At 39.8% G+C, this 26,827-nt stretch overlaps 1 protein-coding gene across 5 annotated transcripts in view; it reads right to left on the bottom strand.

Annotated features, from left to right (window-relative positions):
- The window catches only part of Fndc3b (fibronectin type III domain containing 3B), a 335,107-nt gene that overhangs the window by 65,912 nt on the left and 242,368 nt on the right, over positions 1 to 26,827 (bottom strand). For all 5 annotated transcript variants that reach the window (XM_026394977.2, XM_077795313.1, XM_026394979.2 and 2 more), the window contains 2 exons: positions 19,321 to 19,459; positions 16,194 to 16,247 (listed from right to left, as the gene is read on the bottom strand). In XM_026394977.2, coding sequence (XP_026250762.1) covers positions 16,194 to 16,247; positions 19,321 to 19,459 — 193 coding nt within the window. The remainder of the gene's footprint in view (positions 1 to 16,193; positions 16,248 to 19,320; positions 19,460 to 26,827) is intronic.

Genomic DNA, 26,827 nt, shown 5'->3' with positions numbered 1-26,827 from the left:
TGGAGCTATACTCAGAGTCTTTTTTTAATTTTAATTTTGAGACAGGTTCTCACTAAGTTGCAATCCTCTGCCTCAGCCTCCAGAGTCACTGGAATTGTAGGTCTGTGCCACTGTGCCCAGCTAGGACCATTCTTAATAAAATAACTGTTTAATTTTTTAGTTTGGGTGAATAAAACAACAGAAGGAAAGCTTATAGGGAAGATCCATGTTGCACATAAAGCGCTCGACAGTGAAATCTCCTTAACATAAAGGCACTGCATAAAATTCCATAACTAAGGCAGATAATCCATGGTACCTGGGGTGTTTCAAAAGTAGTTTTTGGTTAACAACAACAACAACAACAACAACAAAAAAAAAAAAAAAAAAAAAAAAAAAGCTCCTTTCAGGCACGAAGTGATGTTCTGGTTAAGGATCCCAATCTGTAAGGTTTGGTCAAAACTGCCCAATGTGATCAACCAAGAACTTGAGTGCCATCAGTGCACTTTCCCAGGAACTCCCGTGCACTGGGGGAGCAGCCTGTGCAGCTCACCAAGTGAGCAACACTTCCCTTGGCCAATGACCTCCAGTCCTCTCACAGGTACATTCCAGTATTTGATTGCCAATCCCTAAACATGGATCACATGCCTTTGGATCATTTTGTCTATATCTGTTTTCCCTTCACAGTGCTTAACAGTGCTTCGGACAAGTTGGGAGCTCAATCAATGCTTGCAGAGTTGAACAAAATGTCTGATAAGCACCTAGAATATGGGTTTAACTCATCTATAAATATTGCAGTCACTCTCTAAGTTTCCTATGAAGAGAAAAATATATTTTTAATGCCTTCCTATACTTACAGAATGCTTCAAATTCCTTGAAATAAAAATAAAACACTCAGTGGGACCTCTTAATAGATCCATGGAAAAAAACCAACAATACTATGCCTGCTCAGAGGCATGGAATACTCATATTAGCAGTTTGCTAGAACAATGTGTCTTACCTTTAACCCATATTATCTTATCTGTGTTCATGCAAAAGAAAACCACATGCTAATCCCGAAAGGATCTTAGCATTTTAATCTGTCAGTCCCATGACCTTCAGGAATATGTCTACAATTCTCAATTTATGTTTATAAAGAACAAAGCAAGCACATTTCCCCCTAGGCATATTTAAGCAACTCCCTCCTTTAAGCAAGTCTCCAAATGCTAACCACTAGAACACATTCTGGGTGAAGGGTAAGTAAAAATAAAATAAACACCTAACTAGCTTGAATGTCACTAGAATGAATAGATTAAAAGAGGCTACACCATATTCATCCTCATATTCCCCCTACGCTATCTCCTTCCCAAGCAAGGTATTGCCTTTTCCAGTGGAAGGCCATGGAAGTCCTGTAGGTCTTTAAGATTCGAAGTTCATTTTGTCAAGGGTCCAGAGGGTATTCAAGCACAACTAGGAGGTAAAAAGTTAGTAAAAGCTAACAGTTCCAGTTGATACTCAGAAGTCACTGTGGCTGGCATACATGACTTACATTAACCTTGAGTGTTAAGGTTGATGTTGGTGATTTATTCATAGGAAAACTTTATGCATAAATTTGCATAAGTACAGCCAGTGTCTGATTACATTCAATGTGAGGCCTGGTGTGTTCTATACTGATTTCAGGCTGTAGTACCATCTACCTTCTTTCTTCCTCTATTTCTGAACCCAGAGTAAACTGCAAAAGGAAGACAAAATACTCTGACACAATGGAAGCTATCATCCCTTCCAAACACATGTTGGCTCCCTGCTCCCTTTCAATGCCTCATTTTCCTATTTCTTTGTTTGGTCTCCTTTACCCATTTCTGGTGCTTAGAACTATAGCCAGTATATAAAAGTCAGTCTATTCCTTCTTAGGTTAAATTATTTTAATGTTGTAAAAACCAGACTATCTGTGGCTTAAAGTAAAAGGGTGGGGGGTGGCAATCAATAATAGAAATTAGACATCCCTTTAAAAAGGCCATAGCATTTGAACTCAATATAAGAAGAAAGCATAATGGGACCTTCAAAACATTTTCCTATATTACTTACATATTTTTTTTATATCTACTTCAGTATGAAGAATTATTGCTAAATAAACTCCAACGTCTTTGTACAAAACATGCCAGATTTTCCATTTTAACACCTTCTAAGGTGAACCACTAGTGCATGGAACTCCAGAACATGTAGAATGGATCCAGGGTTGCTGGAACTTTGGGATCAAATCTTAGACACAATGTCTTAGTTGGAAGAGGTAAGAATACAAATATTTCAGAGTTAAAGAATTACAGCTTCATTGGCAAATTTCTAGAAGTCACCGAGACTAAAACAAAAATAAGAGAAAGTAGGATAACAAAATATTTCAGACATGAGAAAAGGTTTTGAATAACAGAATATTAATTTATGGCATGGAATTTAATATAAAAGGGATATCTGGAAAGAAAAGACTTAGTATTCACAAAAGTCATCACGGCACAAAAGTGACCTCTAGCTCGAGGTTAGCAAGTGGAGACAGACAAGGCCATTGGCTCCAGCGACCAAATGCAGTGGCCCATGCATCCTGCTGGCATGTGCACCATGCCAGGCTCTCAGATGGCTCTGAGGGATAAGCATTAAGAGTAAGCACATGTTGTAAGGTACAGAAGAACTAAGAATCTGTTGTAAAACCAAGAGAGATCGCAGGTTACAAATAGTATTTACAAGTAAAATATTACCTGGTTCTTATCGATTAGACACGGGGTTAGGGGGAAATAATAAAAGCTAGAAGATTGCTTTAGAAGATTGAATACTTCTATGAACTGACAGGAGTAATAACATGTTTGTCAGAAATTAAATGTGTCCAAGATGTTATTGTCAATGAAGTTTTATAGATGGTACAACATTCACGTTTTATAGACAATGTGGCTCTTAATGATTTTGAGAGGTTATAATCTGTGGCATATTCCTTCTAATAAAAGCTAACTCAAACTTTACAGGATAACTGAGAAATGCTAGCTTTACTTATTAAACTTTTTTTTTTTTTTTTTTGGTACTGGGGATTGAACTGAGGGTACTCCACCAAGCTATATCCCCAGCCTTTTAAAATTTTATTTTAAGATAGTAGTCTCACTAAGTTGCCCAGGCTGGCCTCAAACTTGCAATCCTTCTGCCTCAGACTCTTTGAGTTGCTGGGACTATAAATGTGTGTCACTGTGCCTAGAGAAAACTGAGTTTTTAATAATGCAGTCTGTCTTGTGCAAACTTCCCTACTAAAGCATGGCCTTAGTGGAATGGAAAACATCCTAACCCTTTTTAGGTCTGCTATGATCAATAATCTGGTCAAACACAAGTAGCAGGGCAGCCTTGACAAGGCCTAATTCTTATCATCCACTCCTGCTGGGCCACTTGTGGTGTGACACAAGCAGAGACTAAGGGCCACAGGGATAAACCCCTAGTTCACCTTGACTCTCTGGGCCTTAGAAGATTAGGTATGCAGTGCACGAGCACTCAGGATCAGAACCTCTCTAAGGTGACCTCTGGAGTTCCTATTTGTGGAAAGGAAGGGAAAGGAAACTTCATCAATTAGAGAAATGGGTAAGGGGACTCAAAGCCCATGCCACTGGTCATTCTGGAATACACCTAGCCGTAGGCTACTGACCTACTTTGACATGAACCAATATAACCCCTAGCTGTGTTCTGGCCTCATTTTCTACTGCCAGAGCCTATGAGCCAAGAAAAGGGCAGACTTTCAGGGTTCACTGGCTTGTTTCCATCTCATAATCTTGGGCAAGCCCAAATGCTTGTTTCTACAGCTCATTCAGAGTTCATTCCAGGGCAAGGTTAATCTTTACTAGACTATGAAGAAATCTTGGAGTACAAACCAACTGTGCAAATAAAACTCAAGGTGCTCTATTTGGTGTGGGTAGTACATTACAAACTTGGATTGTGTCCTTTTGCAAGCTGTTCCTCTTCTCACCCAACTGAATTCACAGTTCTTGCTTATCTATCATTCCTCATCCACATCTAGCTTGTGAACACCAGTTTATCATGGTGGGGAACTATTTCCTGATCGGGGCCCAGGCACTTGCCCTCTATGTCTGATCAAAACTGCTCTCTAGGAAAGGACTCTGCTTGCCAGCCAGTTGGCTCACGTTCATGTCACCTATGCCATCAGTGCTTCCCAGCCCTGAGCTCCCTGCTTTGCCTCTTTTCCCTCCTCAGAACAAAACCACACTGTGTGTTATCCACATGCTGGACACCCCTACGCCAGCTCATTCCCTATCTCCTCCACTATTCAGATAGCCCAGGCCCTAATGTCCTTACATCTCTGTTACCTGGCCTAGGCTGGACATCTCACTTACCTAAACATGGACAAGCAAATACCTCTCTTCACAACTGGACTGACACAGTGAAGTTACCGTATCTGTGGGAAAGTCCCAGCCTTAGAACAGAACCACATCTGCATCACTGCTGCACCGGCAGACTCGCTCACTTTTTAGAGGGGTCACATTTCTGGCTACAAGTCCTAGTAATAATGAGAGTTCAGGTGTTGTTCCAGGTCCTGCACCATTCCAGCTAATTCTGATGAGTGGCAATAATCTCCAACCTTTTGCCAGACTGTGAAAGGACAGGGGTGAGAGGAGGGAGCTTGGGAAGCATTTAAAATGCAGGCTTTTCAATGGTTGCTTCATGGAAAATGACCACACCCTGCAGACTTTAAGATCTTTCTCCCTTGAGGGGAAAAATGTCTTCCCACAGTATTATCATTCTTTGAAATAAAATTTGGGGATAAACTACAAATATAAAAGATTTCAAATATGTTTAGGAACATTTTTTCCCTTTTTAATCCTTCTACCTACTTGAATATTTTTTCATTTCTTCCTACTCTATAGTTAAAAAATAAATTTAGCTATTAAATGTGGTACCCTCAAAAGAGTAATTTATGCTGGGTGTGGTGGTGCATGCCTGAAATCCCAGTGACATGGGAGTCTGAGGCAGGAGGATTGTAAATTTGAGATCAGCCTTGGCAACTTTGTGAGAGCCTGTCTCAAAAAGGAGGAGGGTTGGGCTGGGGATGTGGCTCAAGCGGTAGCGCGCTCGCCTGGCATGCGTGCGGCCCGGGTTCGATCCTCAGCACCACATACCAACAAAGATGTTGTGTCTGCCGAGAACTAAAAAATAAATATTAAAAATTCTCTCTCTCTCCTCTCTCACTCTCTCTTTAAAAAAAAAAAAAAAAAAAGGAGGAGGAGGGTTGGAGGAAAGGCTGGGGATGTAGCTCAAAGGTAAAGCCCCCTCGTTCAATCCCTGGTACCACATGTACACAAAAAGTAATGTATAATCCCTGAAAGAAATAAAGAAAGAAAAGAAAGAAAGAAAGAAATGAAAAGAAGAAAAAAGAAGGGATGGAGGGAGGGAGAGAGGGGAAAAGAAAGAGAAAACAAAATCCTTTGGCTGAATTTTCCCAGTGGGAGATGGTGGGGGACACAACTGAGGCACAGACACTGACCCAACAGTATGTGTTTATCTTGGTGGGCAGGCACAGGCCTCCCATCTGTTGGTGGAGAAGGGCCAAATGCCGCTGCTGCACGTCCCTCCAGCCAGTTGGACAGCACTAGGAAGAGGGTCTCAGCCCTACTGTAACAGTGTCCACTCTATACTTTGAATACAGCCCTTACTGCTCTGCCAGTGTAACTTACTTGTAAAATGGACATGTTTATTTCTCTCTCTCTCCTCGCTCCTCCCTAATCTCTCCCAGTCCCTCTTGTCTCCAAATGTCCGATGGATGGCTGTTTCAGGGGAAACAGGATTATGTTTCTCCCCGATCCTAGGCAGTTATCTGTCCCTGAGTACACACCCACTGTAAGGATTAAGTAATTCAGACTTTCGGGATGGCACCAGAAGATTTCAGAAATGACTGTCTTCTAAATTAACATGTGATTTACAATTGGGACCTGAGAACATGTGGAATGCAGCCTTTGAATCACTTTAAACTCCCCCTGCTCCCCCGATAGGCAGAATCACAGCCTCTGGGACAGAAGTCCCTTGTGTTTCCCTGTGCTAGCAAAGCAATAAACCTTCTTTTTCCTTTTTCTCAAAACATGTCGTTGCTGGACGGGCACAGGAGACAAGGACTGAGCTTTTGGTAACACCATCCCATCACTGCATTTGTATATGTACGTTTTTCTTCCTTTTCCCTCTCTCTGGAATCCTCAAAAGAGAAACAGTGGTAGGAAAAATACTTACGTTGTACTTCAAAGTTTATGCCCTTGTAGCTAAAAGTTGTAGGGCACAGTATCTAAACACCACACATGCTATACGATGATAAAATAGAAAAGTATAACAAGGACTTAGACTCTTCACTTCTCCAAATGTCTTATGGATGGCTAATGCAGGATGTAAGACTCCATTTTGCAACCATCTCCTTTCCTCTGAGTCACCTTGGGTTCCTGGAAGGTCTGACCCCATAAACATCTGGTAATGAGTTAAAACTCTACCCCAGACAACAGCAACTTCTCAAAGACACGGCCCCACTTAACCAACCCTGAGATGATGCTGGATAGACCAGACGGGATCAAGATCACCAGCTTTGGTAGGTGAGAAGCTTCAGCTACACCAACTCCTGACCCTTGCACTCATTCTCTTTCTATAAAACCTCAATGTCATTGTCAGTCCCTTAAAGACAGGTCTAAGGACGTGGGTCCTCCATCTTCTTAGTGTAGCTACACAGATTAAAGTTCTTTTCATGATTTTTCACTGTTACCTGTTCTGTTTGGTTTTGATTAGCTAGATCCCCAGATGAGTCATCTGGGGGAGTCCTCGTTCTCTGGCCAAGGACTCTAGTAACAAAAGGAGTAGAGAGAAGCCTTACATCACAATTTTAAACATGTACCAGAATTCCTGGATTCTCTTGTGCTGAGAAATGGTACATTTCCTTTCTCTTGAATGTGACTCTCTAGTAAATGACAGAATGGAGTGGAAATTAAGCTGGGTGACTTTGCAGCGCTGGGTCTGAAAAGGTGACAGTTTCTGCCTCTTTCTGGGACCCTCACCTTGCAATTCTGACCACCCTGAGGCTGCCATGCTACTAGAGGCCCAGGCCAGATGGAAAGGTTTCTGGAGGGCTTTGGGTAAGTTCCACCCAGACCAGCACTGGCATCTAGACCTGTGAGTGAAGATCCCTAGAAAACTCCTGTCCCCCATCAATGAGTACCCCAGCTGAGACTCCAGACATTACAGAGCACAGATAAGCCATTACCTAATCCAGAATCTGGGCACAAGAAAGCGATTGTTTTAAGCCATTTAGTTTTGAGGTAATTTGTTATGTGATATTCCACTCGTTTATTTTAATGTCCATATGTTTGTAGTATGAAGTTTTACCTCTCTGAACCTCAGTAAATTTTTATAAATTCCTCCCACACTGTAAATAACCAGGACGTGGGAGAGTGAAATATGTGGGCTAGTACCCCAAATGCTTAACACCTGCTTGAGTAAAGAATTCTATTTTCTATTTGCCCTTAGTATAAATGCATGTTCTCTCAAAGCCATCCAACAAACTAGATACTTAAATTTATTTTTTAATGGATATTTTAAAAATTATTGCTATAGAAGCTAAAAATGTAACTAGATTCCTAGATAACAAAGATCAACCAAAACGTCAAGCAAAGGCAATGCAGTTACTTTAGCATGTAGAACTGCACTTTAGATTGAATTCAGACTTTTAATAATGGGATCCCCAATTCCTAGAACCATGAGGAGGTTCTTAGATACAGACATAACAATACTCTTTGGAGGACTTTTTGGGTAGGGCACAGTCTAAAACAAATAGAAATTTGGGCAATCAGAAAAGGAAAGATAGACGTCTCAAAAGAGAAGTCTCAAAAAAGAGAAGTGCCACCATGCCACCGAGCCCCTAGATGCAGAAAAGGTGCACAAACTGTTGAAATGCAAAGCAAGCATTAGTCAGCAAACCCAGCCCATGTCCTTAGCCTGTACCATTGGCCCTTGCCCCTTACCCCTGACCTATGCCACTCCCTGCAGAAAAGAACCTGAAGGCGAAATGTCTAGCAGGGAAAACTGGTGCAAAATTTCACAGCTCCACCCTGCCTCCACCTCCAGTCCAGCTCCTAGCTGCTGTCCCTCTATCAACAACAACACTCCACACCAAAAGTTTGCTGTCCCTGCCTCTGGGGATGGCCCACATGCTCCCTTGATGTGCCTCTTCTTTTCTAAATAAACTTTTGTCTGTGTGTCTGGCACTTTCCATCAGGTATGCCAAGGACCCCACTTGTCCTGAGTAGAGAGGAATCCTGGAGTCTCCGGTGACAAAACCACAGGAGTGAACAAACAAAACAACCTTTCAAAGAACCTCCACATAGAACCAGGTTTCCATCTCTCTCTGGATATCTGCTTACAAATGATGGAAGTCAGTTCCAGCTGAGAAATCAATTTACAGATGGGTTTGCCTGTTTGAAAACTCATAGCTGAGTATATAAAAAGTATTTCTTTGATTCAGTTCATAAAATGTGACTGATTTTTAAAGTTGAAAATGTTTAAACACAACACATTGTTGTTCGTGTTAATTTGGAAAAGAATGTAATAGAAAGGCAGAAACCCAGAAAAACTTTGTCAAGTCAGTTTTTCTTTCTCTCCCAGAATTCTCATGGACAGCTGTGTCCAGTATTTGGAAAGAGGAATTCCCTCAATGGACTAGTTAAGATTTCCATGGCCAATTCTCTACATAACTCCCATATATCCCAATTACTTCAGGCTAGTGTTTTCCTGCCAGAGTAATTCTGTAGATTGTGGGGCAGTGGTTGCCCTGGCTAACGTCACCAATTAACCCGGCACTGACAACACTGCCAGTGGGTTTTCCAACACTACTGGCACTGATAGATGAAGTTGGCTGATATTTTCAATTGCTTTAAAATTAACAGATTGGAAACGATTCTTCCTGTTCCTTTTTACAACATCTTCAATCCTGGCATAAAAGGATAGCCAACCAACATGAGACTGCTAGAATCCATGGGGAACTGACTCCCTCTGGCCATGTGCTTGTAGCCTCTCTGGTGCTTTCTTGATCTCTGCCCTCCTTCTCTTAAGAGGTTCTCTCAGGAAGAGCTGACTTCCTCCTGAGTTGTACTTGCCAGGTTGGATCATGGCCTGCTAAATGAATGACATGAATTTGGTTATCAGTTGTCACGTGCTGTGGCCCATGGCTGCTGGATCCAGACATGGGCAAAATGATTCTGGGCCGGGCACTCTCTGTAACAACATGATCCAACCTGTCAGAAACACAATGATAAATCAAATGAAAAATAAAGCTGCACTGGCCAACTGAACTGCAGCCAGGCTCTGAGATTTAGTCTGCTCGTGCGTCTATATTTAGAAGTTGTTCCAGCACTGGCTGACCCTGGGCAACATCAAAGGTAAATGTTGGCTTGAGAAAAGAAAAAAAAAAAAAGAAAGAAAGAAAAAAAGTGCACGTGTGTGTTCAGCACGACTATAATATATAAGACAGGGGTCATAACAGGGAGGTGGGGACACTCCACATCTGGGTGGATTCACAAGTTCCTTGTGCCAAGCCCCACCCTCCTCTTAGTGATGCCTCTTTCATTTTACCAAGCACACTGGCACAGAAGATATTTCCAAGGTAAGAAAAGGCGGTGGAATGGTTTGTGGTTGCACGCTATTAAATAATCACTGCGTGCATTTTATGTCCTAGAATACTAGCTGTTCTGTTAGCAGGCAAGGAGTGGCTACTTAGAAAAGCCAAGAATGATCAGCAGGCCCCTCTGATTCAAATAAGCTAACACAGTTTTCCTGTATGTCTTTCCAAATACTGGTGTTCATCTGATGTCAAGTGCTTTGATAATATCAGTGTGTTGAGGCTGTCCAAGTGAAAGGAGAGGAAAGGAACAGTGGGGTAACTTTAGAACAAGCACCTGTACAACTTAAAAGTGAGCCAAGAGATGGATGGGCTTGGGTTTCCTACCTAGCCAAGGCCCACAGCGGCCACGTTCCAGCTGGTAACCAGCAGGCGCAACAAACACAAATTGATAAAGTGGGTGCCGGGGCCAAGGTGAATATTTGTGATTTAGCCTCAGATAAGGTCCCACAAGGTCTACGGCCCACACCCACAGCTCCAACTTGCACATACAGTGAAGAGCAGGGAGAGAACCTGCTTCAGGTGTGCCATGTCTGGAACTGTGGTCCCTAAAAAGGGGGGTTCCTTTTAACTATGCCTTGATGCCTCTGAGTTATGCCTCGCCCAGCTGCAGCTCTAGTGAGGAGAAATAATTTTTCTGGCTCTCTAAAACCAATGGATGTGAGAGTGAAGGCTGGTGGTGTGGACACTCACTGTGCTGGGTGCCAGCTGCAGCTTAAGCCATAGTTGAAAGCTGGCCAATGATGAACAGAAAGCTGGCCAATGGCAAACACAGTGCCAAATGATGCTTAGACCCCACTCTCCAGTCCTTATGAGTGCAGTCACAAAAGATCACAGGGCTTGGGCAAGTGCTAACCTTCCTGGTACATTCCAGTCAGGCACTGGCATCACTGAACCAAGACACTGTTTCAACCCAAGGGAGTGCCACACCTCAGAGAGACAATCCATCAAGTTCTCAAGGTAGCTCTCCTCATCCATTCCCAGGGACTCAGTAAGCCATTCTGCTTGTGATGCTCTTCTTCCTTTATTCCTAAAATGACTGTCATCTAACCAGAAAAGCCTAGGTGCAAAGACTTATGATAAGAGATTATCAATACCAATGAGCCACCACCCAAGTTGCACAGGAGTCTTGATAGACAGCTACCAGATTCCTCCAAGGGGGCTAGCTCGGTCTTTTGATGAGCTAGGCTGGCTCCATCTGAACCAGATGTTTGAGAAGCTGTGCTAGGGGGCTGCCACCCACTCAAGGAGGTTTCTGCAACAGAATTGATGGGCATGGCCTGACCTGGTCTAATGCTTCCCCCAGGGACTTCTGTGCTCTTAGCTGCTAGGCTCTTCTCTTCTCTTGACTTCACATTATGCTTCCCTTGACTCCTGAGGCATTTAGTTTATCCTTAGTCTCTGGGCTTCACAGCTATGTTGGCTCTTCAGTCACCAGGAAACCAGATATGTACTTCCTTTTGGGGCTAGTTGAGTCACATGTGAGGAAGATTCTTAGGAACTCCCTAGTCATATTCCCACAGACCTATTTTTTTTCTGGTTCTTCCACATAACCCCTACATGTCATGGCCAGAAGCTAAGCTTATAATAGCCTGTTTAGAGCTCTATATGGCACTGAAATCAGGCTTTGTTTACTTCAAACCAGTAATGCTAACCTCAGGGCTCCTGTGTAAATTCTTAAATAAGAATATCATATTCCCTTCACACAATCCTTCCAATCGTTGACTTTTCCTACCTCAGATTTCAACGTCTGCTTAGGCAGATTCTCATCACCAACATGGACCAATCATGACACTGAACCTGCTACTGCCCTCATTATCTCATCCAATCTTAATATACTTTTGAGATAATGGACATTATTTTTCAGGTGGATAGACTGAGGTTTATGTGTCAAATTTTTCATGACCAGTTAGCAACCATTAATCCAGGCCTCTCTAGGTGAATACCATTACCACGGAGCCATAGCACATACCCACAGCAAGTTCCAGGAGGGCTGTGTTTGGTCTGAGTGACCAGCTGTAACAGTGCCAGTCAGCATTCCACATGGCACACTTTATCTAAGAGTGTAACTTACAAACCAGGTTACCATAAATGCCTTCTTTTCAGAACTCGTTTTTTTCTAAAATGGAAAAGAAAGTTCTTATTTGTCCACGAAATGCACTCCTTTTTTCAAGTTTTCAAAGAAAAGGCCAGATCACTATCTATTTAAGAACGTTAAAATAGACTGGGAAGGCTTTTATGAGAGGGTCTATCAAAAGGTTCCCAATTCCTTTTCCTAAAAGGCCCTCTCTACCTGAGAGCCTCTCTAGCCTCAAGATCCTTCCTGGACAGCTTCTAGAAAAAAATCTTCCACCCACTGCTGGATATTGATGTCTTCAAGCAGGAAAGAAATCTGGAGGCTACTTTAGCTGGAAAGAATGCCCAAGAAGAGGACAGGGCAGTCACAGTGGTCAGCCATAGAAATACCTCCATCTTTCCCCTCCCACCAATCTCTCACTGTGGGAAAGAACCTCCATCTTCAGAGCTCTATCATATAAGCACTACTTTGCTGTTTAACAAGTTAAGCTTTTCCCTAAGATTTTTTTTTTTAAGTCAGCACTAAGTATAATACTTACATCTAGCAAAAAGAAACTTGCTTTCTGCCAGAATGACCATTACTTGCAGATTAAGGCAAATTGGTGGGGGAGCACACTGTGATCAGAAAAAAATTAAAATGTGATGATGACTCAACCAACAGCCAAGTGAAAAATCACTTGGAAAATGGGCTTCTGCCTTCCTGCTCACAATGGGGAGTTTCCCCAGGAAGGGTCAGTGGCTAGGGATCTGCAGAAATGCAGGGCTGGTTCTCAAACCGGTGGCTCTGAACTCGTAGGAGAGTTCACCAGTCATGACAAAATGGATACTTGGCTAGGAAAGGCCATACCTTTTTGAGTAATGAAAATTAATCGGTGGCAGGTGAAAATCAAAATTTGATACCACTGATAGAAAGTAAAGGCATCTGAATGTTCCATTTATAGTTGCTCATTATCTTTTCATAGCTAGTCATTCCACATTAGTTTAAAAATTAAGGGACTACCTAGTTAGTTATTAATGGAGAAAAATAGGAGGTTAACTCTATTTTTTTTAAATAGAACTATCATGAGTAGATTTCAAGTGAATTCTATGAAACAGTGATGTGAAATTAATGACAATGAACTTGAGTGAGAGATGATGTATCAGCTTCCCCCTGCATTATGCCCTGTTTTCTGTTTCCCACTAGATCTCCCACAGGGCCTAGTGCTTAAGAGACCAGCATGTGGTTAGCTGTTCACTAAGGTGGATCTTCCCAAGAAAAGCAACTCAGCATAGCATTTTCAACCTTAGCAGAGAAAAAGGCTGCTAAGTGTTTCTAAGACTTTCAAAATTCTACATCAATCACCTTTTTGGATTGGTGATTACAAATTTAGCGAAAGAAAAAAGTGAGGGCTGAGTCCTCCTCTTGAGCACAACACTGAGACTCACCTGTCTCCCTCTCAGGCAGTGATCTGCAACTCCCTGTAGCCCACAATCTTTCTGCACTCTAAGTTTGTTTCTACAGTCCCCTGGACAACAGAGAGGCCATGGGTATGTGGCTGGGGCAGAATGTCCTTTCAGGGGGGTGTGGAGTTCTGGCTCTTGGGAGAATTGGGATGATTCCAGCAAAACATCCCCTTCCTATTCTCCTGGCTCACTGGGGTCACTAGGGCAGGGTGTGGAAACAGCTGCAGGTACCACATGCACCTGGCTCCATAAACTACCAGCAGTAAGTTGCAGAGGGACAGCCAGGGCCTGGTGCCTACACACTCCCTGTGGGCCAGAAGATGCTCTCCTTGCTGCAACATTTCCTTTCCTTCCTTGGAGCCAAGCTTGGGTAACACAGGTATATGGAACCAACTCAAAGACCAACTCTAGTGAGCTGCCCTCAAAAGGGCTACTGATTCCTGACTAAATTCTAAACACGGTCTACCAGACAGTTTTGTCAGAAACTTCATTTCCAAAATGACAGGATGGGCAGGAATGAACTGTCTACTGGTATATAGATTCTCATTACCAGGAAACTCAATGGAACCCTTTTTAAATCTTTTCAGAAAGACCAGAAAGAAATATGTTATAAAGAAGCTACTGAACAGAAAAACCTGAGCAGCATGTGGCTGTCTGTTCTATCTGTATGGGTTCAAAAGTACAAAAAGATAAGCATACATTAGCTTTTTCAGCTATCGCAGTAAAGACATTATCTTTCCTATACATACATCATTCACAAGACAGTGTACAACATGTAGGCACTGAAGGGTATGTTCTATAACTGCTGAAATAATTAATAAATGAGTAGGCCAAACAATAGTGAAAAAGATTCCAAAAATGTCTCCTATCTGAAAGGTTAACAGTAAATACTCTGCTTTGAGATATTAAAATGGTGTCAATGCATATGAACCAATGGGCTAATCTATGCACTCACTTCGCAGATGGGCAAACTGAGAACCGAGAGCTGAAGCTGCTTAGTGTACAACATGTCTTTTCACGTACGGTTGTTGCCAGGGAGCTCACTCCACCTAATGGCCAAGGGGGGCTTTCTATGGAGTCTGAATTCTGGCATGTTTTCTAGCAGATGAATATGAAGCTGCAGAAAAGGAAAAAAGGATTCCTGTGTTGACAAAAGGCCTGTGATAGGTGAGAGCTAATCTGGAGTCTCCACTAGGACTCAGCCAAGCCAATGTCAGCATGGATTTGAAGGTAGGAGAGAAAATAAAGAGAAAAACAGACGGCAGAGATTTAAGACAGAAGGGAGGAGAAGACAGAAGACTAAGTAGAGGAAAGGTAGAAAGTCCCAAAATGGCCATTTAGAGTTTTCCGAGTCGCTGCTGAGAACAGAGGGTCATCAGGGCTACTGTGGCCCAATGATCACAGGAGGAGGTGGCATGTTTCCATTTAGCATCACACCAGGGCACCTTCATTCTAAATTCTAAGGGAAGGGGCTAGCAACTGGGTGTCCCTGCCATTTCCTGCAGCTCCTCAGTTTCCCTTAGAGGTTGCCCATCCCAATAGTCAACCTCTCTGACCTTAATTTGGAAGGTCATGGTCCTAGGCAGAAAAGCAGCACGCATACACACATACACATAAGCACACACACTTTCATTCACTCACTCTCACCTTTCAGCTCTCAGAGATCTAAAACGAAAAACAACAACAAACGAATGAAAAAAAAATCTCTTTACTGGTAAACTCTACCTTGATATCAAACTTTAAGACCTGAGGGGGAAAAATCAAGTCAATACAACAAATGCACACACACAAAAAGACTTTATCATTAGACTCTCAACTTGTCCTGGCATGAAGAGAAAGGAAGATGTTACCATGAGCTCCCAGATCAGCCATGTTCCTTTCCAATGTTCTTGACTTTTTGTAAAAATACCTAAGGGCTATAGAAGTGGTTTCATTTTCCAATGAAACCACTTTAAAGTGAAGTCTACCTATTCTGTAAAATGTACCAGGTAAGTGTGAGATTTCACCATCTGTACAAAGGAGTGATTTGTAAGGATCCTAATGACATTGTCATTGGGAACTTGGAACTAAAGCTGTTCAGATGCAACCCACATGGGAAAATAGCCTTCAGCAGAAAGCAAGGCAGGGTTTCTCTTTCATATCAAAATTTCACCAAGTTTTCATTTTACATTTGATTAAAATATTTTTCTATACGTAACAAGTCACTTTTCAAAATCTTTTAATATCCACCCTTATGCCAATTTAAGTCACAAAGACTTTTGTTAACATGTATTTCTTCCCAAATTCTACATGTTCTGTGATTGAAATCTTATTTGCTCAACCACAGGAAGATAAAATAAAACAAAGGCAAATGAATGGATGTATTAAGATCTACAGGAACAAAAAGCTCAGCTGTGATTTAGAAACAAACGGCTTCCATATCAAATGTTTCCTGCCTGAGATTCTGTGCGTGTCATCCACACAGGACAAGTGTACAGGCTCACCAGTCAGCAAAGACAGGCTATGAGAACAGAGACTCCATCGTGGACAGCATCCCAGGGCTTCTGCTGATGAACAGAGGGGCCTGTGATGGGGTGGTCCAACCCAGAAAGCAGTGAGAGCTTCATATGCTGGTCCACTCCCCCACAGGGACACTCAGAAGGGTCACACCAGAGTACACACATCACATTCCAAAAAGGAAGAACAAATTATGCTTCCCATCCACAGTGCTTTACCTATCAAAACCATCTAGGCAGTCAAGATCACTTTTAAAACAAATTAGTGGCTGCAAAAAGCATTCAAAATAGGTAAGACCCTGTCTTTTCTTTCAATGGCATTGCTTGCAAAAGTTAGGTAAATATGTTGTAATGCGCAATTCATTACACTATTTCAATTCTTCTTCCTTTTCCATAACCAGTCACTACTGATTTCAATTGTTCTCCATTTATATTCCTTTTACTGCCTCCACCTCCCCCCTGTGTTTAGCCTGTCTGATAAAAGAATAAGATGGTATTTGTTCCACAATCTCATTTTAGATGAATGAATGTGAAAATATGCTTACCTCATCCCATTCCAAAAGGTAGTTGGTGATTTTTGAACCATTGTCAATTGGTGCCTAAAAAGAAAAACAAAATGAGATTGGAGAAAGCTGTTCATAGATAATAGTTCTGAGCTACCGTTGCGGTTTAAATACAGTGTTTATTATAGCTCTGTGTTCTCCCCTAAGAGATAAACCTGTATTTCTTTGGTCAGACAAATTTTATTTATTTTTTTATTTTTTGTTTTGGAGTTTGAACCTAGGCTCATTTTACCAGTGAGCTACATACTCAGATCTTTTTATTTTTGAGTCATAGTACCACGAAAAGTTGTTGAGGTTAGCCTTGAACTTCGCATGCTCTTGCCTCCCAAGTCACTGGCATTACGTGAATTTCAATACAATTCAACCAAAAGAATCCTCATTACTAATAAATTATTCCCACAAAGAACAAATCTGCCTCCTCTCACCACCTCTACCTTGATGCCCCACAGTGCCCTATCCCCCCTCTGGGGATAAAACTTTTTAAGAGGCACTTTACAACTAAGCTTAGAGGAAGAAAAATATTACTGGGAAACATAGGCATTGTTGAGGGTCTGATTTAGATTGTTCTCCATTTACATTGGGTCTAAAAGGGTTTAAATTTTTGTAATTTCCCCCATACAGTTTTGCTTTTTATTTTTTTCCAAAGTACTTAATACTAGAAAGCTATCTGTGGCATTGAATCCCCTGCCCCCACCCCTTTTTTAAAGACTAAAGAAAAAACAAGATCCTCTGAATAGATTACCAGAGGCTATTAGCCCTTTACACTCATCATTTGCCTTCCTCTTACAAGCAAGCTGAGATCTACCTCACTGAAAAAATAGGTTCTGAACAATGGAGAGGAACTTTGGAGAAGAGTGCTTTATAGAATTAGACTGCTAGAGGGGTGCCAGAGGGGTAGACCACTCAGGGAAGATCTCCAGAGAAAGAGGAACAAAGAGGTGAAAAGCAGGAGCAAGTCTCCTGTTTCAAAACCTTGTCTGGGCCTGGTACTTGTTTAGGAAGAAAAAGGGGAGCCCAGTGAACTGCAGTGTGCCTCACCCCTTGTGGAAGGGAGCTGGGGCTTCCACAGCTGCATCTGTATCCCAGCTCTGCTGTGTGTGTTTCGTGTGTGGTCGGCTGCTAGCTGTTTAGTATCAATGTCTAATTTCTTGTTCCAGGAATAGGTAAGTGTGATAAATAGTTGGGAGACTATACGTAAATCACCTATTAAACTACTCAGTTTTACAGAACACACTTAACAAACAGTAGCTGATACTCTATTATTGTTAAGACAAAAACATTATCAGGGATCAGTAAGTGCAAAGATAAAAAAGAAACTCTTCTTTTGGTCCTTTTTTCCTCCCCCCTCTTCTTTCTGAGTCACACAATCTGAATCTCCAACTCAGATCTCAGGTGTGTACTGTGAATCCTGCACTGTAACTTGAAGGTTTTGTAGGCTCCAGTTGCAGAGCAGAATAGGGAAGCATTTAACATTTTTAACTGACAAAAGTTTTAGATGAGAACCCATTTCTAAAAAAGGAACTGCATTTATGACCAACTGCAAATTCCTCTAGAAAGTGTTCTTTAGTAGTTTCTTCAATATGCTGCCCCTCCAGTGGGTCTTTTATCCCAAGGATGCAAACTGCCTGGGCTTCTGTGACTAGTACTGATAGGCAGGAGATCTTAGGCTCTCTCCCTGGATTCAAGGACAGGTCTCAGGACAGGCTGCAGCCAGAGAACATTCCCCTGTCTTTGAGCACTATGATCAGGAAATCTGCACTAAGGACATTCAAATAAAAATTGAACTGAATCCAGGACTTTCATGTCTGAACATGACTGAATTGAACAAGAGTATTATTTCTGATTCACAATGGAATTTTTTCTTAACATTGCTGGTCTGCCTGCGACCTGAATTTCATCTAGGTTTTAAGCAGAGAACATATCAGTGATTCCCAACTTTAGGTTTATAAGACCCCGGGGTCCCTCAGGCAATCTTAAGCATATATATGTTTTAAATGGATTTTAATTCTTTTCTTAAGAACAGATATATTTACAAAGTATAAATATAGCACATAGGTTTAAATGGATGTATATTCTCCAAGAAATTAAACAGTGATGACCAGTTGGGTATTAAAACTCTGAAAAGGTGGGAAATCACTGACCTGGATTATCCCTGGAAGCCAGGAAGGAAAATAAAATAGTTCAGATGCTAGGCCGGTTCAAACTTTGCCTACGTCCAAATAACATACTCATGGCTAGCAGCGGGGCATGAGAATGCAGGTGCCTCCAGAGGACGACGGAGCCCAGGCTCCACTGCTGCCCACTGCTCTATGGTAAGCACCCAGACACCTCCTCTTTCACATATTAGTATTCTCCCCCCCCCCCAAACCATCAAACTTCATTATCCCTACTATTTTACAACTTAAATTATATTTTAATAAAATATTATTTGAAAATACTGATATGTAGATATGATTATGACAGAGTCTGGCAATAATATACTATTTTTTTTGTAAACACACAACTACGATTAACATGTTAAGCACACACTTTAAAGAAGGTACAACAGGCCTCCTACTTTGGCAACAGTTATTTTTGGCTGGTATATTGTACTTCAGAAAAACTACTTTGCAATCCATCCTTTAAAAAATATTTAGTGATCCTGACTGATCTAAGGCCTAATTAGTGAAAATTAATGAAGTCTTCATATAGTTTAGAACATTATACATTCGGAACGATTTTAAATATTAAACATTTCAGCATTAGCCTTGGAAAAAGCCAAATGAACCATAAGCCTACTTTATCTCTAAATCTTTCTCTACAAAAACTTTATGCTAAAGTCCTTGAATGTTTGTTGAGATGAACTAAACTATTACAAAGTGATGAAATTAAGGTATTTTAAATATTTATATCACTTATCAAGTACTGTTTATGATCCGAGGAGATTTACCAAATTCCCCTTCAAAAAGAGCTAAAGCAGGACGTTACAGGTCCCTCCTCCCACTCATTTGCCCAATATTATAGAAATATCTCAGTAATTAGTTTCACATAGCTATTATGCAGAAAACCAAGCACTATCACAAAATGAAAATATTGTCAAATAAATACCTCGACAACTTTAGCTACCCACCTTCCACTGCAAGGTTAGTGAACTTTTGCTCCTGTGTGCCAGCTTAGGAGGGAAAGGACATTCAGGTGCACAGCTGTGGGTGGTGAAGCTAACTGGCTCGGAGCAGGACCCCTTTACAGAATTGTACATGGCATATACCCTGAAACAAAACAGACAGACACAGTCAGTGCAGTGGCTCAGCACAGAAGACCAGGGTTCTCATTTCCACTTTGCCCCAGGGTTTTCCATAGGTGCACAGAATTTCTTACATAGGGAGCACTATGACTCTTATTCTTATTGCTAGGTTTGTCTGACCTAGGTAGGGTCAACAATTACAGGGGACAATTATCCCAACAGAGTATTTGTTTCAGTGTGTTCCATTCAGCCCCATTCCATTCAGCCCATTTTAAGATAGGCAGGGTGCAGAGACTGGAAAAGAATACTCTATGTGAGAAAATACACCTTAATCCCTAGAATGGTTTCCATATATACATTTTAAAAACCAAAAGCTACACCCTGGTTGACTTTGTCAAGGAAAAGGTGAAAAGCACAGCTACGAGTTGGGCGAAAAGGGAAAAGATGCAGCGATCACAGTGCACAGGCTGGAGAGAGTACAAAGGGGCCAACAGGGTGAAGAGTATCTGAACTCTTTAGAACACTGTGTGGATTTGGGTAAAAATATGGATGCTTCACACATAGAAACACATTAGCTACTGCCAAGGGTATTGCTCTCTGATTTTAAAAAACAGTGTTCAGGTACAGTTTATCCATGTGAGCATTTCACTTTTGCACATGGTGCCAAGATTAAAGATGTTCATTCTGCACTTAAAACACTTGGCTCAAGACTCAGCATGCGTGCCTGACTTCACCAGGGAAGCTGTGAAGGAAAAGCATACAGTGTGCTATTATTATACCTTACTCTTTTCAAATTGCAAAGAGCATAAGTTGATTTTTATCATCTTCTTTTCTAGTTTTCCATTTTTTTTGTTATTAGGAATTATTTTTAAAAATTGAAAATATACTCTTTTAAAATGATGACAAAGAAGGCTTTGCTACCTAAAAAGGTGGCAAAGATTAAGCTATTCAGAGTTGGTAAATATATCATCAAGCCCATAGTCCATCTTTTTTTTTCCTTTCTTCTTCTTTTTTTTTTTTTTTGTCCTAAATTGCCCAGGCTGTCCTCAAACTTTCAATCCTCCTGCTGTAGGCTCCTAAATTCCTAGGATTATAGGCATGTACCACCACACCCTGCAAGGCCCTAGTTGTAATAACCACTCTTTGGTAGGGAACTCTTATTACCCCATTGTTGACAGAGAGTAACTCAGATGAAATAACTGTCCCAAAGATACAACTAGAAAGCCAGATCCAACCATTCTACAGTATGGCCAGGCTTCCTTGTTCACCCAATCATGTTTCTCCACACACCCAGGATCCACTACCCTTCACTCTATCCAATAAGCACAAACATCAGCTAAGATAACAACATAAGGGAAAATAAGTCCCAATTATATATGTGAATTTCAAAATCATTGCTCTTCCATATCCATTACAAAAAATTCAGAGAGGTCATGTAAATCAAAAGTACTAATAGAGCGGGGCACGGTGGTGCATACCTATAATCCCAGTGGCCTGGGAGACAGAGGCATGAAGATGGCAAGTGCAAGGCCACCCTCAGCAATGTAACCAGGCTCTAAGAAACTTAGTGAGACCCTATCTCTAAATAAAAAGTAAAAAAAGCTGGGGATGTGGCTCAGAGGTTAAGCACCCCCAGGTTTAATCTCCAGTGTCTCCCTCAGTCAAAAAAAAAAAAAAAGTATTAAAAGAAATGTAACTACTTTCTACCCTAAAAGGTAAAATACATGTGAATTTTTCTACTTTTTTTGCTTTATGGGATGACACTATAATATTGGATGCAAACAAACAACACTTATTGTTAGGGTGCTCTCCATGTAACTTGAGATGGGGGAAATCCTTTATACACTCAAAATAACTAGACATATGATGATATAAAGCTGAATGGTAGGTCTGACAAGATCATTTCCATGTGTTAAGATGGGCTCACTGGGAGTCAATTATTTAAAATGAATCACAGAATGTTCCAGTTCTAGGCAGGGCTCCAGCCTGGAGTTAATACATCAGATTTCTCTAACTGGTAGCTCACAGTTTGCATTTAGTCAAGATACGTGTCAGTGGTTGTGATGAATTTTAGTATACAGGAGGTTATAATAATCATCATCATCACATAGACTAGATACTCTGTATTTCTAATAAAAGACTACTTCTCTACCTTTAAATTATGCTGCCAAAAAAAAAAAAAAAACTCCATCTGGACCTGATTAAGCCTCCTTACCACTTTCCAAGAAATACAGAGGACAGGGGAACATATTAAGCAACACAATAAGGATATAGTCAGCCAAACTCACATGTCTGGAAAACTCTACTGGACACACACAATCTTCAACAAATAAGTTAAAGGGGAGGAGTGGGGAAAGAGGAAGAAAACCTACAGAGTCAAAAGAAACTTAAGACAAATCAATCCAACAGCATACTAAGATCATATTTGAATTCTCATTACAACAAAGTAAAAAAAAAATAAAGCCTTCATTTTTAGGACAATTGAGGAAAGAGAACAGTCTCTAAATTTTGAGGGCATTAAGAAATGATTATTTCTTGTTTGTTTTGGGTGGGCATGAAATGACAGTAATGTGATTTATAGGTGAAACAATATAATATCTGCACTCTCTTCAAAATCACGGCTAGAGGAAGAGTAGTTGAGGACACTGAGCAATACAAGTTGAATGATGGGTCCATGAAAGTTTCTTAAACTAATTTCTACTATAGACTATATCTGAATAAAAAATGTTAAAATAAAAATTAAGCCCAAACTAAAAAAAAACTTAAGAGCTCATAAAAAATAAGTGAATCTCTGACTTCTCTTAAAGCTGGAAATTCTAATACTCCTCAGCACTAGAACTCATTTCAGCTGACTTTTACCCATCTGTGTGGGTTCCCTGACTCCAGCCAGCAGGCATTTCAGTTTGCAGACACTAGCATTTCCCTATAAATGCACAGGCAGAATCGTACACAGGCAGACCAGGTCCTGGATATTCACAAAAATAGCTGGTACCAAAAATGCATCTGGATTAGAAAACAGAAGACAGCCTGCAAGGTACTATTAGACGATTATCTGAGGAGAGGGCAATCTGAACTCAAATTCTTTGCTCCTGTTTTATCAGGATTCTGGGAAGTCAGAAACTCATACAGCTAGAGTAGAAAATCATGAGTGACAGAGGCACCTGATGGCAAAGATGGGAGGAGTTGGTGGAGATAAAAGTCAAAGAACCTGATGGCAACAAGAATATGTTGAGGTAGTTATACGGAGCCATGTTACTTGACTCTGAAGAATGTTTCATTTGCTGGGAGTGTAGCTCTGGGGGAAAGCACTCGTTTATTTAATCTTCAGGGGAAAAAAATACTTAATGAACTTTCATGACTGACACGAAACACACATGTGCATATATAGTTTGTCTTAAATTAGGGTTCAATGCTTTTCACACATAAAAGTATAACAGCCCAAGAAACAAGATCTATTTTTATGTGGCAATATAAATGTGCTGCATACAGTATAATTTGATACAATATCTAAGTATACGATGATTACATTTGTCAATTAAAATTCTTCAGTAAACAGAAACCAATTGTAATATATCTTACTAGTAATTTACATAAAAGTCAAGTTTCTAGGAATGATGCTATACTTTAAATGCTGCAATTTTTTTTCCCCACATGATGTTAATAGGTTTTCTCTAAATATTGTCCTGTGATAGGAACATTCATAGAGAAGGGTCAGTTTCTTGGGTTAAATAAATCAACAGATACTCGAGTTTCTTTTGCATTTATTCTAGGAAAAGAAAACATTTTTTCTAACAATACAGTGTAATTAATTTTGTGTTGGGTTTTCATATTGTTTCCTTTTAAATACTATTTAAATGCCCATGAAACAGGTACTCCACGCCTTTCAGAAATATACCTCCAGTTTCCTCCCACATATCTGTAACATACTAGCAGCTGCGATTTCTAGTCAATAATATCTATTTCACAACCTTGCACTGTACTGTGCTGGTCAAACATATTTTTGGAAATGTTTCTTCACATAATTTTTCTGGGAAATGACATTGCATGATATCATCTCTGAGCAACCTCTTTAACAAACTGCTTATGCTGATGGTTGGAAAATGATATTTCAATTTTTGTTATAAAATCATTATCCATTCCATCACTCAAATTCATGATTTTCCTATTACTGATAAAAATACAAAGTTTTTATTTCCACAATAAAATGGTTATTTCAATACTATTGTTAGATTAAAAAAACTACCAATTAAAAGAAGAATATACTTTTCTTGGAAATGCATAGGTAGCATAAATTTGTATATATGCAAATAGAAGTAAATATGTATGTATAAATATTTACGTAAACCGACATAATATAGGCAAATTGCTTATTTTGCTTAGATTTTTTTATTTCTGCCATTTTTTCCTCACATAAAATCCCCTACCACACAAGATCTTTGTTATCAGTGGCTTTATATAATATACAACACAATATAATTACACAATATAATTTATGAAAACACTATTCTTTGACAACTATAAATTATTTTTTTAAACACTGAGTCAACATTAAACCAAAAAAGGCAATCTGTTTAAGAACTGAGTAACAAATAAAAAGGTGATTATTTTAACCAAAATCAAGCCAAGACCCCAAGACTTAAATTTTGCAAATTAATGGATAAAAGAATAGGATGGCATTATTTTCTTCAAATCACTACAAGAAATAAAAAAGGAATTGTAGTTGAATATATGTGTATCAATGATACAAAAAAATTATAACAAGGGGTAAGAAACATTTTTCAAATGTGAAATGTCATGGGGCATAATTTTACATATGGAATTCAGCCTCCAATGGCACGGCAGATGCCAATACAAACAGCCACAGGCACATGACCTGCAGCACTAACCAAAGGATGCCACTTGTCTCAGTAAATCCCCAAAGCAATGAGAAGAGCTGCTCTTACCAAGGGGCTAAGTTAAGCACCAAGCTGTTCAATGACAGGACTCAATGAGTCAGAGACTGCTACTTAAAAAGTAAATAAACAAACCAAACTAAAAGAAGGTTTGTATATCTGATTGATGAACTCATATAACACTAACATGTTGGAGCATGAAGATATTGGACAATAAGTGTGAACAGGATGGAATCAGAGCAGCAAAATCAAAAGTAAAAAGAAACTTGAGAACAGAAGCCCTAGGGGAGACTGTAATGCACAAAGTAAGGAAGACGTATTTTTGAACTGAGGCTTCTGTAGGTCTTAATCAAAATGTGCAATATTAGGAATCAGAGGAGAAAATGCAGCCTATCTGGAGCTGTAAAATAAATATCTTAACTTTCTTTAATGGCTCTATAAACTTCCACCAGGGTATTACTATCTAAGTTGGTAATGCACATACATTTAAAAATGGCCATGGATTAACTGCCCATCTTGCAACTGTACAGTAACTGAATTCTTTTGTAGTAGTTGTTATGAAAATTTAGTAAGAAAGGTACTTCCACAGAGTCTTCTGAGGCCCCACCGATGACTATTGAATTTGAAAAGTTATTTGAGCTTACTTTTTCTGATAAAAAGCTTATATTGCTGCAATCGAGACTTTGAAATTGTTAACTATATCTTCAATAAAGGAGATTTTGCTCCTTCTTTTCCCAGTGGCAAGTACGATATATTTTTCTCAATAAAAAAATAAATGATGTGGTAAACTACAAACAAGTTCAAAGAACTGTGTCACAAAGTCCTTTTTATTTTGAGACTAGAAAAGCTGCAACAACCTTAGAAAAACAAAAGAAGAATAATACTTATACAATATTACAGGTTTACACCAGTTTTGCACATGTAATTCACTTTCACATTATCTTTCTGAGGTTGGTGTCAACATTATCTTCATATTAAATATATGAATACAAAGCCAAAGAAGTTCCAATGGCTTACCTATGCACATCCCCTCAGGAAGGCCAGACCATTAAACCCACATTCCAAGCTATGTCCACTTTGCACCACATTGCCCCCCCCCCCCCCAATCCAGGAAGGTCCAGGAAGCTAAACCCAAAAGCTGGAAGTGTTCAGATTCTTCTCTAGTTTTTTTTCTGTTGTTGTTCTTTTTTTTTCCATCTTTTTTAGATATACATAAAAATTTAGAAAGTATTTTGATGTATTTCTTCTCTATTTTGAGAAAGGAAAACTTTAAATGGAAAGTTCTATATGGATTGTGAAATAGGCAGGGCGAAAAGAAAAAAATTGGACTATTAAGGTTTTTATTAGAAGAAAAAGAATTTTAATATACTAACACAGACCATCAGCATGGAGAGGATTTTCTATTTCTCTGGAAAGCAGAGAACTAGACCAAACAATATGTGGTAATGCTTCGGGTTGTCTATGAGATATCATGTACATTTCCCATGTCACAGATGTAGAGTCCCAAATGTGTCGGGAGAGAGTTCAGATTAGATTCAAAGGCTCTAGATGGCAACCACTCATGCTCCTATTCCTTTTGGAGACTATTATTTCTTTTTTCTACCCAGAAGTTCAAGATGTTCATAGAACACGGTAATAAAAATAAATGATCAAGTGTTCTCAGAATTTACTTTTTGTAAAAGGGATCAAAAAGAAATGAAGGGAAACAAGAGATAGGATGATAAATAAAGGGCAGACGTTTTATAACATTTACATTTTTAAAAAGGATATTGTATGCTCACGAATGAACAGGAAATTAATAAAATAAGCCTTTAGTAAAGCAATAACAATAAACTGTTAAAATATGGAGAAAAAAGGAAACATATGTTAACAATGAATAATGTATAACATTCACATGACTCCCTCCCTATACGGTGTTACATTTTTTGGTTTGTTGTTAAATCAAGCATTTTGAAGAACAGTTAAACTGTTTCTACTATCATCTTAACTTCACAAATTATTCAAATCTTTTTGTTTATTCAGATTATATGAAGTTTGGGCAGAAGCTAACTGACTTAAAATCCATAAATTTTGATTTAAACAGGCAGAGATGGTTGCAGTGGAGCTCATCTAAACAACGCAATAGCTAAGCAGATGTGTGCTTTATGACAATATGAAACAACTTGCTCTTATATATACACACTGTGCTAAACTTAAGTTTTAAAGCATTTCTGTGGCTAATAAGATATAACTCAGCACATCCCTGTTTTCTCACCTTTTTTTCTTCTATATTTTATACTGGCGCATTTTATTTATACATAATGGTGGGACTCTTTGTATATATTTGTACATGTACACAATATAAGAATACAGTTTGGCCAATATCATTCCCACAGGGTAATGAATCCAGGGGTACTTTACCACTGGGCCATAACCCTAGTCCTTTTTATTTTTTATTTTGAGACAGGGTCTTCCAAAGTTGCTGAAGCAGGTCTTGAACTCATGATTCTCCTGCTTCAGCT

The sequence above is a fragment of the Urocitellus parryii genome, chromosome 2, assembly GCF_045843805.1.
Source record: "Urocitellus parryii isolate mUroPar1 chromosome 2, mUroPar1.hap1, whole genome shotgun sequence".
Lineage (NCBI taxonomy): Eukaryota > Metazoa > Chordata > Mammalia > Rodentia > Sciuridae > Urocitellus > Urocitellus parryii.
This window is presented reverse-complemented; position numbering and strand designations above follow the sequence as displayed.